Source organism: Danio rerio, chromosome 25 (assembly GCF_049306965.1).
Source record: "Danio rerio strain Tuebingen ecotype United States chromosome 25, GRCz12tu, whole genome shotgun sequence".
In the NCBI taxonomy this organism is placed as follows: domain Eukaryota; kingdom Metazoa; phylum Chordata; class Actinopteri; order Cypriniformes; family Danionidae; genus Danio; species Danio rerio.
Window position 1 is genome coordinate 20518349 of NC_133200.1, and position 15966 is coordinate 20534314.

The 15966-nt window shown below is 35.5% G+C and overlaps 1 protein-coding gene across 45 annotated transcripts in view; it reads left to right on the forward strand.

The window, feature by feature from the left end:
• ppip5k1b (diphosphoinositol pentakisphosphate kinase 1b) overlaps positions 1 to 15966 on the forward strand; it is an 84920-nt gene that overhangs the window by 11158 nt on the left and 57796 nt on the right. For 12 of the 45 annotated variants that reach the window (XM_021473839.3, XM_021473844.3, XM_021473846.3 and 9 more), the window contains exons 2-14: positions 3523 to 3896; positions 3986 to 4178; positions 5455 to 5545; positions 5638 to 5723; positions 6103 to 6257; positions 6337 to 6438; positions 6508 to 6669; positions 7384 to 7505; positions 8998 to 9099; positions 9224 to 9310; positions 11123 to 11198; positions 12912 to 13021; positions 14989 to 15012. In XM_021473839.3, the coding sequence (XP_021329514.2) occupies positions 3747 to 3896; positions 3986 to 4178; positions 5455 to 5545; positions 5638 to 5723; positions 6103 to 6257; positions 6337 to 6438; positions 6508 to 6669; positions 7384 to 7505; positions 8998 to 9099; positions 9224 to 9310; positions 11123 to 11198; positions 12912 to 13021; positions 14989 to 15012 (1460 nt within the window). In that variant the 5' untranslated portion in view covers positions 3523 to 3746. Of the gene's footprint in view, positions 1 to 2113; positions 2225 to 3522; positions 3897 to 3985; positions 4179 to 5454; positions 5546 to 5637; positions 5724 to 6102; positions 6258 to 6336; positions 6439 to 6507; positions 6670 to 7383; positions 7506 to 8997; positions 9100 to 9223; positions 9311 to 11122; positions 11199 to 12911; positions 13022 to 14988; positions 15013 to 15966 lie in introns of all 45 variants that reach the window. The other 33 variants (XM_073943028.1, XM_073943029.1, XM_073943034.1 and 30 more) reach the window with 7 other exon arrangements.

Consider the following 15966-nt stretch of genomic DNA (forward strand, 5'->3'; position numbering starts at 1 on the left):
AAGTTTGATTGTGGTGCTTACATGTTTACACTCAGAGAGCATCATTTACAGCAAATTCTATAAACCATAATATTGTAGTGATATTAATGTACTGTAAACTTTATAAACTTAGAAATCATTTGACCAAGGTCCGTCTTTGAACACTGAAAGAGTACTGCTGACTATACAAACTAACTTTGCCTCTGAAAAAACAAACAAAGACCACTGATCGCTTACTTACCAAATCTGTAGAGACAGGACAATCAACACCAACTGGAGCTGTGTCTTTATTAAAAGGAGACGAGAGGCAAATCCGAATTTCAGCATTTCCAGATGAGAAAAGCTCTCGATTGAACAATGTTCCTTAGACACGTATTTCTGTTGAGCGTCGTGTGCACTGTTATCCACACATGAATCTAGCTGCGCTCTCATTGAGGGAAATTGAAAACAAAACCTTCACTGCAGCAAAATATAAAAGCAACACTGTTCTCCCGCTTGGCAACACAACGTGGCATCTCTCTGCCGTCTAAACACCGTAACAGCTCTTTGAAGGTATCATGCATATTAATGAAGTTGCACCGCATACTCAATAGAGTGCGTTGATTGGTTTGAACCAAGTCTTACTCATGAATAAATGCAGCACACTCCGCGACAAAATAAGGCACTCCCAGGTACAGACGTCCAGTCTACACGCTGGACTACACGCTAAGATCTCATGGCCTAGTTTCAAACCGGAAGTACGAATTTGCTTGAAATAATGCAAAAAATGCGTGCATCTGCAGAGTTTTCTTCACCGCGTCCATCATGGATCAGCTGTGATCACCGCTGCCGTTTCTCTGTGTTTAAATCAGGCTTTACTCATCTGTGAACAGCGCCAGCCCGTAGAGGGAATCACAACCCTTTCAGTTGAGCGCAGGACCAATCAAAGGGGTATAAGAAAGGACTTTTCTAGACAAGGATCAGAAAGTGATCGGGATATTTAGATTTGTTTATTTGCTATAAATGCTTTTGTTGTTTAAATGCACATTTTATATATCTGACTGTTTGTATTAAAGGACAAAATTGTATTACAGACAGCATATAAATTATATTTATACATTTTTAATTCAAGAACTGCTGTGCTGTGTAGAAAATATAAAACTGTATGGAAAGCATCGTCAATGCACCGTGATGCACAGAGATATCGAATTGAACCTAATCGATGGCATGATAACCATAACCGAACCGAACCGTGAGACCAGAGTAGGTTCACAGCTCTAATGATTTTGTAGAGTGCATCTGCAATAAATATAGTAAACTAATCAAAAGTATTTATAAAAGCAGTAGAGCAAAGATATAAATGAAAACAACAGGGGAGTCTAGCAGTATTCAGGTACACAAATTGAGTAATCAAGTGTAAAACAGTGCAGTTTTCATTGTGTGTGTATAAACTTAGGTACAATTAATCTTTTTTTAAAGTTAAACGCTATAGTTTCTTGTGCATGAATGCTTTAAATGCTAACACAATCACAGGCTTTAAAAACACAAACATAATCAACTCTGGTTCCTGGTCAACTATAATCCTGCCTTAACATTGCAGATCTTGCGATGGGCCTATTACAGATGTGCAAATTGCGATGTCGATGTTGAAACGATATATTGTGCAGCCCTAATCACTTTTTGTTAATACAAATTTTAATACAGGTCAGATAAAGCTTGTTGTTTCATTTTTACATAAATAAATTGTTACTAGGAAGTAGGAACAATTATGTTTCAATTAAACATTCTTTTGCCTGTATTTTATTTTTACAATCGTTCAAATAGACACTTTACTTGCATTTAATTTACATTACAATATGACATCACTTTTGTATCTAACTTGATGCAGTCTTCAAAATGGGAGATCTCCACTTTCACAAATGTACAAAAATACACTTTAGAATAAGGTCATATATCAGCATTAATAATGTAGCACTCAGCATTAAGTTAATTTTCTTCATTCTAGTCATTAATTCCTGAAAAGAATAGTTGTATAAATGAAATGTTTAATATAATTAATGTTTGGCAGTTTGTTGTAAATGAAAATGGACAATGTACAAGTATAATTGATAAATTAATACTAACAAAATTGTTCATTCATTCATTTTCTTTTCAGCTTAGTCCCTTTATCAATCCAGAGTCGTCAAAGCGGAAAGAACCGCCAACTTATCCAGCTGGCGTTTTCACGCAGTGTATGCCCTTCCAGCTGCAACCCATCACTGGGAAAGTATTACCATTATGTTAATGTAATATTGCAAAGACACATGACATAATACACAAGAGTGTCTACATACTAAGCCATACTGATCAAATGTGCGCGGTAATAGGATTTTCTAAAAGGTTTTTCAAAGAAGTCTCTTCCAAAGGCTGGATTAATATGATCAAAAGCAGGGGTGGGCAATTAATTTTTCCAAAGGGCCACGTTAGACTCTGGGGTGGTTTTAGAAAGCCAGACCAATACAATTAATTTGTTAAAAAAAAAAAAAACATTCATAAAAGTCATACACAAAAACTATTTTAAAGACCAGCATCAAAATATTACCTTTATATAAATGCCACAAGGTTTTTTGTTTGATTGATTCACCTTAGTTCACTTTTATTTATTCATAGATTCATAATTTTTTATGTTCTGTAAAAGAATTTTAGCCTGTGTTAGGCTGAACAAGTGCACTGAAGTCAGATTGAATGTGAGGTGGATATGTGTTGTATTAATCATCACTGAGAGAGGATCTGTATCTGGATTTTTTTTTAAATCTGAGGTAATGAGTTTACCTTCATTACTATGTAATTACATACAAAGTGTAAAGCTGCCTGTTTTTTTCCGTCGCACAACTTGTGGTTTGCTCGCAGCACTTTGAAATATTTTGATTTCTTTCAACTCGGTGCGCCTGGAAATCATGAGCGTGACATACCACAAATGTATCCCTTATTTGCCCGCTGAACCTGTGCATCTCCATTTAAAACAACGAAACTGAGCGCACAAAAGAGGCTGTATGTTAAAGTCCCCTTTTGTTGCCCTCCAAGAATAGACCTATGCATTGCAAGACCCTGTTTGCGGTTGAATTTAAATTAAATAAATACTTCACAAAGGCTGTTCAAAGCATCTTGCCATCCGCATGCGGCCCCAGGGCCGTAGGATGCCCAGCCAGGTCTGATCAAAAGTATAGCAAAGCACAAATATTGTGAAATATTGTATGTTTAATGAACTGCATTGTCAGCAGCATTATTTCAGTCTTTGTTGTCACATGATTACTCAGAAAACACTATAGTATGCTGATTTAACACTGCAAATAAACCACAAATTTGTGGAAACTGCATATAATGCTTTTTCTAGTATTCTTATGCATTTGATTCATTCTTACTTTGCCACATGCCACTTTATGATCATGCTTATTGAGTTTAATGGATCATTATTATTTTTTTTATTATTTTAAGGCTATGTTTACAAAATCAAGAGGACTGAACTATGTGTGAACACACCTATTTTAATATTAGGCATTTAATTTCTTTTTGTTGTTGTTGCAGGTAAGACGTTGATCAGGATTAGCATGTTCCTGGTTCTAGAAGGATGACAAAAAATCTTTAAGGATTCAACAAGCACCATTTTCAAATTCTCTGTGCTGTTGAAGTTACATCTTGGCCTTCATCCGACTGGATTTCACACCTCACCTGTCTAATGTTCTCACCACTGAGCTTCAGCGCGAGATGCTGTTCTGGGGGTTGGGCTGTTTGACAGAGACTCGACAGAAATGTCGAAGTCAAGCGGGATGTCCAACAGTGAACTTCCTCGGTTTCTCATTGGAAGTGAAGTAGGTGAAAGCAGAAAATTGGACAACAGAGACATGAGGAACATCTCAGGGCCTTACGGGGAGGAGGAGGAGGAGGAGGATGAAGATCAGGTACAGAATTTGTGAGGAAGTTTTTCATGGATAAGCATCGTTGCAGATTTGTGGTCAATTTGTTGTCTTTTTCTTTTTTTTTCTATTAGTCAGAGCGTCAGATCGTGGTGGGGATCTGTTCGATGATGAAGAAATCCACATCTAAACCAATGACAGAGATTTTGGAGAGGCTCTGTAAGTTTGAGTACATCACCGTGGTCATTTTTCCAGAGGAGGTTATACTTGGTGAACCGGTGGAGAAGTGGCCGCTGTGTGACTGCCTCATTTCCTTCCATTCCAAAGGTAAATCTCATATTGCACACAGTCTTTGTTTCTTCAGGAGCCATACTGTCTCAGGCTTCCTTTACACTAGTGCCTTTTCATTTTAAAACATTTTCATTTTTCATTTTCGTTCCACATTATACTAAAAAGCATGTATCGTGACCATTCACACTCACTAAGCATCTGTACTTGCAGTACAGTTGTCTAATAGTAATAATAATAATAATAATAATAATAATAATAATTCCTTACATGTATATACTCTTTTCCGGACACTCAAAGCGCTTTACATATGGGGTAATCTGTATTGCACCAGACCGCACACCAGCTGATTGGTGGAGAGGAGACAGAGTAATGAAGCCAATTATGATATGGGGATGGTTAGGAGGCCATGATGCTGGGGTTAAACCCCGACTATGCACTCATGCACTATGTACTTATGCACTTACACACTCAAAAGCATAATATGTGTGAGAATTTTGCTTTCACCATCCAAAATAAATAATGTTTTCCAAAATGTGCGCTCGATAGCTCCGCCCCTTCCGCTACATGAGCAAAGCTGTGGTTGTTGAGTGCCTAAAGTGTCCATCATTACACACTTCTTTTTACCGGCTGAGTGAGTGCATCATCCGGGTAATTAAAGTGCACTTATAATTTTTGGAATTTTCAGTGTGAATGCACTACTTGCACTATTAACACTACAAAATGGCGTAGAATATTGCATAAGTATGCAATTTGGGACGCAGGTAAAGTGATGAAGCCAGTTATGATATGGGGATGGTCATGATGGACAGAGGCCAGTGGGCAAATTTATAGGTAGATAGACAGATAGATGGATGGATGGATGGATGGATGGATGGATGGATGGATGGATGGATAGATAGATAGATAGATAGATAGATAGATAGATAGATAGATAGATAGATAGATAGATAGATAGATAGATAGATAGATAGATAGAGACAGACAGACAGACATTTAATCATGTGATAGCATATTGTTTGCATGTATTAACATGTCGCTAGCATTTTTATATCATTTTTTTATGTTTTAATGTTTAATTTGTTTAAAGTTACAGCAAACAGATTTATATTGAAAACATCTGTTTTAAACCTAGGTAAAAATATATTTTTTTGATTTAACGTTCATATTATTGTAGCATGTTGTACCATGTTTAACGTAAGCTTCTAGCATGTTTTAAATTTGCTAACACTTTTAACATGTTGTTTGAATGTTTTAGCAAGTTGCTAATGTTTAAATATAATGTAAATGGATGCATTTTCCCCTCATCTTTAAGGTTTTCCCCTTGACAAAGCAATGAGTTATGCCAAACTAAGAAATCCCCTTCTTATCAACGACCTCAACATGCAGTATTTCATTCAAGATAGGTGCGGTAAATCTTTCTCTGAAATAACCTGGACAAGCAGACTTTGTTTTAAGGGCTGACTAACATGCTATAACTCTATGCTCATGGCTTTAGGAGGGAAGTGTATAGGATTTTAAAGGAAGAGGGCATTGACCTTCCACGCTATGCAGTGTTGAACCGGGACCCTGACCGACCAGAAGGTAAAGGTCGTCAGTTTGAAGTTATGTGTGTGACGCTGTTAGTTTCAGAGTGGAGCATGTTTTCCTTTACAAGCAGGCAATTGACGCACCTTTCTATTTTGAATTCTTTTTTATTTATTTTTATTTAGTTTATATATTGAAGTTATTAGAGTTCTAGTACTTTTTTGTGTCTTTTCCTTTCTATTTTGGGATTTTTTTCAAATATTTGTAAATTTGTTTTAGCATTTTTAGCGTTTAGCTTTTTTAGTAGGGTGCAACTCTGAACAAGTACAACAAACATGGAGCTTTTACATTTCAAATCCTTTTTTGCCTGAAAGGTTTCTTTTAGTTGCTTTCCATATTGCAAAAATATTGTGACATTATATCTTTGCGATATCAGAGTGTAACCTTGTAGAAAGCGAGGACCATGTGGAAGTGAATGGAGAAGTGTTTCATAAACCCTTTGTGGAAAAGCCTGTTTCTGCTGAGGACCACAATGTCTACATCTATTACCCAACCTCAGCCGGCGGGGGCAGCCAGCGCCTCTTTAGAAAGGTACAGCAATAATAACAGCAGCCATGCATTAATAACTTAAGATCTGTTTGGTCTGGAGCTCAAACACTCTGTCCTGTAGATTGGCAGCCGGAGCAGTGTTTATTCTCCTGAAAGTACTGTCCGTAAGACTGGTTCTTACATCTACGAGGAGTTCATGCCCACAGATGGCACTGATGTCAAGGTACAAAAGTATTTCATTAGACACTATGTGGTGTTTGGATGGCTTGTTTATTTCTAACGGTTCTCTTAGGTTTACACGGTAGGACCTGATTATGCTCACGCTGAGGCCCGTAAGTCTCCTGCTCTGGATGGGAAAGTGGAAAGAGACAGTGAGGGGAAGGAGATCCGCTATCCTGTGATGCTCACTGCAATGGAGAAGCTTGTTGCCAGAAAAGTGTGTCTTGCATTTAAGGTAATAATACTACTACTAATAATAAATAATCTATTCAGAGAAAGTCTTTGGTTAATGGCCGACTGATTCAGAGATCTATTCAGAGTCAGTCTCCAGTTAACAATTCTGAGATTCAAATAATCCATTCAGAGCAACTCTCCAGTTAACAACTCACTGATTCAAATGCTCCATTCAGAGTGAGTCTCCAGTTAATGGCTCATTGATTCAAATTATCCCCTAAGAGTGAGTCTCCAATCTTTGCCTCACTAATTTAAATTATCTGGTCAAATCAGTTATTCTATTAATGACTGACTGATTGAAATGAACAATTCAGAAAGACTGCAATTAATTAATTAAAATTATTTGCTCAGAGGGAGTCGGTTGTCTATTTTCTGATTTAAATAATTCTGTCAGAGAATCTGCAGTTAATGACTCTTTGATTCAAATCTGGTAAAAGCGAATCTCCAATTCAGAACTCACTGATTTAAAATGTACTTCCGTACAACAGAATAAAACACTTTGTTGCTATCACAAATAACTATTTCCACACATTGTCACAATATTTTTTTCTCTGTTTTTGTAAAAAAAACATGCACTTGCCATTTTTTAATGCCATACGAATGTGAGTGCTTTAAGATGAAAGTAAATCTGGCCTCAAGTGTTTTGTCAATGGTTACAGGTTTGAAAGATAAAATCTGTTTTGTTTTTTTCTTTTCAAACAACTTTTCAACTCAGCAAACAGTCTGTGGTTTTGACCTCCTCCGAGCAAATGGCCACTCTTTCGTCTGTGATGTTAATGGCTTCAGCTTTGTGAAGAACTCCATGAAGTACTATGATGATTGTGCCAAAGTACTGGGGTAAGCAAGACTGTGTTGCCTCGATTTTTGGTTACTCAAAAATCATGCATTTTAAAAATGTATAACGGCATAATTCAAATCATTTTACCATTTCATTGAATTTAAACACACAAAGAGAAGCTAAAATGCATTATAATGTTTATAAAGGTTTCATGTTTGTTAAGGTCACAGGCAGGGCTTGACAATAACTTTTTTGATCACCAGCCACTGTGGCTAGTAGTTTTTCAGCATCACTAGCAACAATTTTGTTGTTGGGGTAAAATGTAAAATGACTTGATTTAGATTTTGTGTTATGTCCACATGACTTCATTTAATTTTTTTTGTGTTGTGTATGACTTTGCTCAATGAGCATGAGCAAATCTGAAGTGTTTTGTGATGTTGCACTGTAATTAGTTATTAGCTCCTCTGGCCACACCGAAAAACAAACAAACAAACAAATAAATAAACAAATAAATTCTTAGCCACAAATTTTAAATACTTAAATTTCAAAAACTAGCAAAAATATATCATAATATACATACACTTTTTATTCAACAACACTTTTCCTAATTGACATTTTTAAAAGAAATTATTGTCATGTATCCAAAACTATGTACAGTAGTCTGCCCTGGCTAAAGGCCTCAGATCACCAGTTACTGTACATAAATGGGAAGTTAATCTTTTATTAAAGCAATGTTATGGTAAAGGATTATAATAAAACCATATTAGCAAAAATAACTGTAAGCAAAAGAAAGCAGGTGAAAAACAACGTGTGCAACAATAAAAGGATGATCACGCACACAGTTAACATTAGACCCATTAATAATCTGTTCAAAGAATGTTTAAAGCGAAATCTGCAACCGTGGATGCTTACAAAACATTTTTTTTTTTAAATCTCGAGCTTTTGAAAGAGGTGCACGAGCATCGCTTTTGTCCAGTCTATTTCAATTGATCTCAGGAGTTGCTTTTTTTGGGCATAGTTGCTTCATGCAAGGAAACTAGAGCGCACATTACATCACCTGTGACACTAAAGAATCTCCTGTCTCACCATGCACATGATCCACCTCTCTATCAGTATTCACATGCTTTCTTTTGCTCACACTAACACAGTTGTTTTTTGTCAGTCATGCTTCTTCTCAATTCTCGTGGGCCATCTTTATTGTTGAACCCTGCTTTTAAGAAAACTACAGTTTGAAAATATATTCAACCAGCCAAAGTGGCTATAGTGGGATTGTCTGTCTAACCCGCCACAGCTGAAATCTACCCACATTTGACAGATTGGCAGGTGTTATTGTCAAGCCCTGTTCACAGGTATCCTAATTTACACAATTTAAATGATAAAATATAGCTTATATACTGATGCAACTCATTTGTGATTTTACATTTTGCTTAATAGTTTACTTTAAACTGCATTGGTGCTACTTTTATCCTTCATAGTAGTCTATGTTATGTTATGTCCTAATTTCAACCCTGTAAGATAATCTCTATCCCACATTGGCTATCTTTCCATCAGGAACATGGTGATGCGAGAGCTGGCTCCTCAGTTCCACATCCCCTGGTCAATCCCCATGGAGGCGGAGGACATCCCAATCGTCCCGACTACCTCAGGAACCATGTGCGTGTGCTACTCTTGACCTACAAATATAATTGTGGATTCTGTTATTAAAAGCTCTGAGGTAGAATTATATGCTTTGAGTGTTGTTGCTTTTAAAATGAGACGTGTCTCCTCTTGTCTGAAGGATGGAGCTGCGTTGTGTCATTGCTGTAATTCGACATGGTGACCGAACACCCAAACAGAAGATGAAGATGGAGGTCAGAAATGCCCTGTAAGAATCAGATGCTGGACACTTTTCTTGCATATCTCAGAAGTAGAATTTGTTACTTTTGGTCACTTTACACACAAAAATGTTTGTTTCAAAATGAAAAAGTGGATGGAATTGAAAGATGCAGGCATAAAAACTAAGTTAGCTACAGAAAAAGATTTAAAAATAGTGTCTGATTTGTATACAGTGGGGAAAATAAGTATCGAACATGTGATGTTTTTTTCCTGGAAATAATATTTTTAAAGAAGCAAGAATTGAACCAGATTTTGGTAAAAACCCAAACAATACAAACATAAAAATAAAACAAAACAAAATAAAATTCTGAAAAAGGAATAATGTGTAATAACAATGAAATGACACAAAGAGAAAGCACTGAACAACTAAAACGTATTTAATACTTCATATAAAAGGCTTTTTTTGGTGATGGCAGCCTAAAGACGCCTCTCATATAAAGATTAAAGTCACATGAACTGCTCAGGTGTGAATTTTTCAAATCGCGATGGTTCTGTGGTTCTCGTCCATCAAATCTAAACTAAGATTTTTTTCTTTGTATTGTTTATTGGATTCAAGTCAGGTGATTGGTTGGGCCATTCTACAGCTTGATTTCCTTTCTCTGGAAGTATTTAAGAGTTTCATTGTGTGCTTTGGATCATTGTCTTCCTGAAATGTCCACCCTGGTTTCATCCTCATCATCCTGAAAATGTGGATGTTGCACTGAAGCAGCGAATATTAATTTATAGTGACAAAGGGCAAAGGGTTGCTGAATAACTACTGAGAGATTTCAGCTGCTGTCTGGGCTTTCAGTGCCATTCTACACCTCACTTTCTTCATGTGTTCAATATTTTTTTCTTGTGTCATTGCATTTTAATTTGTAAACTAATTAGATTTTTTTATTTCTTTGCAAATATGGATTTCTTTGGTTGTTATCAACGTCCGGTGAAAGTTTCAAGTCAATGACACCTTTAGAAATGAATTTCTGAGAAAATTGGTGAAGTGTTCAACGCTTCTTTTCCCACTGTATATGTCTCTGTATATATGTATGTTTGTATATATGTCTCTGTTTGAATGAATGTTTTAGATTTGTTTAATATATAGTATACCAGGGATGTCCAAACTCGTTCCTGGAGGGCCAGTGTCCTGCATAGTTTACCTCCAACTTTCTTCAACACAGCTGCCTGGAAGTTTTTAGTATACCTTGTAAGTGCTTGATTAGCTGGTTCAGGTGTGTTTAATTAAGGTTGGAACTAAAATATGTAGGACACCAGGCCCGAGTTTGGACACCCCTGTACTATACTATAAAAAAATTGGGGGTATTTTTGTGTACAACTTATTGTTGTACAGTTGAATGTACTTCTCAAAGTCAATAATAATAATAGTAATAATTAGAACAATAATTTATTATTATTATTATTATTATTATTATTATTATTATTATTATTATTATTATTATTATTATTATTATTATTATAAATAAATACAGTTAATAAATATGACTTTAAAAACACACACAATTAAGTGTAAAATGGTATAGTAGTAACTATAAAATTGTAAATTGCCTAATTTTACAATTATATTATATAAGTTATAAATATACAGACCATTTTTGTGAATTAAAAATGCATTGGATACATTAGTTAGTAAATAAAACAAGACAGTCTGTGCACATTACATTTTTTCTATTTAAAAAAAGAATGAAAAACAGATTTAGCCAATTTACATTTCAGAATTGAACTGAAAAGCAATTTCACTTCTCATTGCCGTGTGATTGACTGCCTTAAAGACAGATCTATGACTGACTGATTCAATCTCTTTTAGGTTTTTCGAATTGTTTGAAAAATATGGTGGATATAAGAGCGGAAAACTCAAACTGAAGAAACCAAAACAACTCCAGGTGGGTCTGTTGTTGAAGTGCAAGTGATCTATGTGACTAATTTATTTTTATGACAGCTGCTACTTGTTCAGTAGTTGCCATAAATGACTAATATTTCAGAGTCTTGCCTTCAGCCTTATTTTTTATCTTGTAAAAGAATTAGAAGTTCAAGGTCAGGCTGTCTCATTTTTAGAGACATTGCAGGTGAAGAGGCTAAAAAAAATAGATTTCATCATATTTCCCTGCTGGTTTATTACATTATAAATATTGCAAACAGTTTTTGTATTACAACTTTTCTAAAATGTTATTCTGTCAAATATGAAAATGAGGCATTTTTAAATGAAAAATGTGCTAATTTTAATATATTAGTAATGCCTTTTGCCCTCCATAAATTAACATATGTTGGTAGAATAAAATGTTAATGTACAGTGCTCAGCATATATTAGTACACCCCTCACAAATCTCTCATTTAAATTCATATTTTTTATAGGAAGCTTTACAATGTTAGATTTGTGCATATACATTAGATTATTCAGTACTGAAGCCAAATCTTGATCTAATCTACCAAAATAACTTATGATAATGGTAATAAATTAGTACGCCCAAATAATATGTTTTTTTATATATTTTCTTAATAACACATTTGAACATAATTGAACAGTTGACGTGTTACATGTTTTGTTACAGGTCACATTAACAAATACATATAAAGATCAGTTTACACTGTGTAAAGGCATGAGTACAATCCATTTCTCCCAATAATACAGGTATTTGGTTATTTGTAGTTTTAAGGAAAAAGTCATCTTCTCCATATTTTGAACATTAGATACAATATCCAACCATTCAGATTTCGTGGGGGGGTTCGAGTTGTAGCCACTTTCGAGTTACAGTTTTCTTACTGGTTGCTTGAACAATTTTTAATAAATACTTGTACCAATACTTTTACCATTAAATTGTTGTGAAAACCAAATTATATGTTAGAAAATATTATATAACATTTTAAAAATAACAAAATTCAAGAGAATTTTGTTGAAATTATGTAGTTTGTAATTTTTGTTAAATATTTTGCCTGAATTTAAATATATTGTTGTAAATGTTTGGTGACTAAACTATTGTTTTATTGAATATATCCATTTAATAAGTCTGTTTTGTTCAAATGCACCAAAATACATTGCCTAAATTCACTTAGAAATGGATAAAAATTTCATAATGGGGTGTACTCAATTATGCTAAGCACGGTATAATATTAATGTGAAACAAAATGTATATGATCAGAAGAATTATGTTTGATGCGTTCAATAAACATTTTCAGAATACAGATTTGAATAAAACAGCTAAGGAGACATAAAAGGAGACATAAAAGGAGATTTATGGAGAGAAAAAAAACGTATTTCAAAAAAACAATTCTTAAAAAAATATGTATTGTAACTGAAATTACACAAATTTATAAAGGTGTGAAAAACAAAACACCTAAAAGTGTTTTATTGATGTTATTATAGTAATGACTCTTATATTAGCCTTAAAAACACAAAAAGCTCAATCTCAAAATTCACAGCTGCATGAAAAACAGTGTATAATGCTGCGTGTCTCACAATTTTAAATGCTGCGGCAGTGGGACTCAGTTTTGGTCTGACAATTGACAATTGATTTAGGCCTAGACTTTTTAAATCGATCTCTGACAATATACAGCTGTGATTTTATATTATTATGATAGCTTTATTTGATGTTTTGCAGGAAGTGCTGGATATCGCTCGTCAGCTGTTGGCAGAGCTGGTCCTGCATAATGACTGTGAGATTGAGGAGAAGAAATCCAAACTGGAGCAACTCAAGACGGTTCTGGAGATGTGAGTAAACTTCCATTTGCTGATACATTTTTTCCCTTTTTTTCTGAAAGTATTCATGTCTCTTTTCATGTCTTTGGGCACAAAGTCTTGCCAATAACAATTATAATAAGGTCTGGTTAAAAACTAATTTTGATTAGCGTCACTGTATAAAATAGTTTATAAAATGTTTAGACCAATCGGTGTTGCCAAAATTGAAAGGAATCAAATTAATCCATCCAACATATGCATTTTATTTTTGACTTACACTGGTATTTAAACTTTGATCAGTAATGTAATTTAATTGTAACTCATTAATTTCAATAACAGTAGAAAGGAATGAAAATGAAACTTTTTTATATTTATATTTAAATGAATCTTGTGCAATTTTCATGCAAAATTAATTATTTAATTTTAAAGGATACTTCATTCAAAGAAATTAACATTCTGTCATTAATTAATCACCTTCATGCCGTTGCACACCTCAAGACCTTTGTTCATCTTCAGAACACAAATTAAGATATTTTAGATGACATCCAAGAGCTCTCTGACCTCCCATAGACAGAAATGGTCCAGATTTGTTCAAATGTCCAGAAAGTTATGAGAAACATCCTCAGAACAAACCACATCCGTTCAGCAGTTTATTACGGACTATTTTGACACTTAGGTTTGAGATCAGGTTTAAAAGTGTGCAGTTATGGTGGTGGAGGGATGTTTAAAGTCAAGAAAGAAGTGGAGGTAGGACATGCTTGACTATTTATAGGGGTTTGGTTTTATGCTGATTGGATAATAATGATTGTCAATATTGAATTAGCCTCGTCAAACTGATTATGCATCTCCCAAAATTTGTTTATGAAATACCCTTAGTGATGCAGTAGCGCAGTAGGTAGTGCTGTCGCCTCACAGCAAGAAGGTCGCTGGTTTGAACCTTGGCTCAGTTGGTTTATATGCGGAGTTTGCATGTTCTCCCTGCATTCGCATGGGTTTCCTCCTGGTGCTCCGGTTTCCCCCACAGTCCAAAGACATGTGGTACAGGTGAAATGGGTTGGCTAAATTGTCTGTAGTGTATGAGTGTATGAGTGTATGAGTGTATGAGTGTATGAGTGTATGAGTGTATGAGTGTGTGTGTGTGTGTGTGTGTGTGTGTGTGTGTGTGTGTGTGTGTGTGTGTGTGTGTGTGTGTTTGTGTGTGTGTTTGTGTGTGTGTGTGTTTGTGTGTTTGTGTGTGTGTGTGTGTGTGTGTGTGTGTGTGTGTGTGTGTGTGGATGTTTCCCAGAGATGGGTTGCGGCTGGAAGGGCATCCGCTGCGTAAAAACGTGCTGGATAAGTTGGCAGTTCATTCCGCTGTGGCGACCCTGGATTAATAAAGAGACTTAGCCGACAAGAGAATGAATGAATGAATAAATGAATGAAAAACCCTATGTGCACCATATACTGACACTGAGGAAAAGAAACTGTCGAATTACTTTAAGCAATTATATTTGTTTTATATGCAAGGACATAATATTGTAGCTTGATGATATTCTGATTAAATATGGTCTATTTTTAGTCATTGCCGAGAACAAGTCATGAACTATGGTGGATGAGAGAGCTCTCGGATTTCCTCTAAAATATCTTAGTTTGTGTTATGAAGAAGAACAAATGTCTAAGGAGTTTGGAACAACATGAGGGTGATTACTTGATAATATAATTGATGTTTTTGGTAAACTAACCATTTAATATAAAAGAAAAGAATGCTAACTTATTGTGAAGCTTATTAAATGTGTTATATTTGGATTAAAATATCAGATGAAATTTAATTAGGATGTAAACAAAAATAATATGTATAATAATATCACATATTACATTTCTAGAGGAGCATGTAATGTATTTCCTGCAGATCTGACCATATGAAACTCACTTTGACCTATGCTCTCCCTCCTTAAGTGGACAAGTTTCTTAACCTCATGCTTTTTCTCTCTCTTCTCTGTGTCCCTCTCTGTGTCCTGAAGGGAGTCCAGCCTGAATGATAATCAGTGCGCACCCTCATATCTCTTTAGAAAAGCAGGCAAAGTGGATCATAACCCTCATTAACCTGAAATCTTGCCCAAATGACTCACACTTAATGAGGGCTCTGAGTTTGACGAATCTCAGAGATGAGATGAATCCCCTTTGTAGTTCTGTGTGGCGCCTGCATGCCATTTTTGAGAGTGTTTCTAATCTCTCACCATGCATCACTTCCCTTCTCACCCCTCAAACGAGGATCCTAATCAACACATTAGCGGTTGTTCAGGGCCAGATTAACAGATGAACTGGAAAACGGTGCTTGGGGAAGTGCTTTGTGATGATTGAACATAATGCAGCAGAGCTAATAGTGGGAAATGGACTCAGTTGAGGTAAAAAATATGTCTAGCCCAGGTTTAAATCAAGTTCAAATAGTTAGGTCAAGTATTAAATTAGATTTAATTATTAAAAGTGCAGTAGGTGATCTGCCAAAATGCTAACGTTAGCATATTAGCTTTGAACATGCAGGTCTCTCCCCTGCTGTCCAAAGCCACGCCTCCTTGAGTCATAAACACGCACCGAATAGATGACCATAGGCAACCTTAGGGTGCTTTCACATCTGTAGTTAGGTTCATTTGGTCCGGAGCAAGGGCGTCTTTGGGTCATTTTCACACCACACTGATTGCTTTGGTCCGAACCAATTGAAAAGAACCAATATGCAGTCATTTGACAAAATCTACATCACTCATTGGCCAGAAGTTATTGAGCGTATTTCCTAAACTGCTTTTCGATTGGTCAGAATTCACTTGCAGGAAAATGCCAATGGACCTCCTGCAAGTAAACAAACCGGCAGACACAAAATGTGGCTTTTTACTTTGGAGGGTCGACTGCGCTGGCTGATTGTATCTCTGGTCATAGTATATTATATATTTTGTATACATCAGTTTAGACAAACTATACATTTTGAAAATAAAGCACGGCTGTGC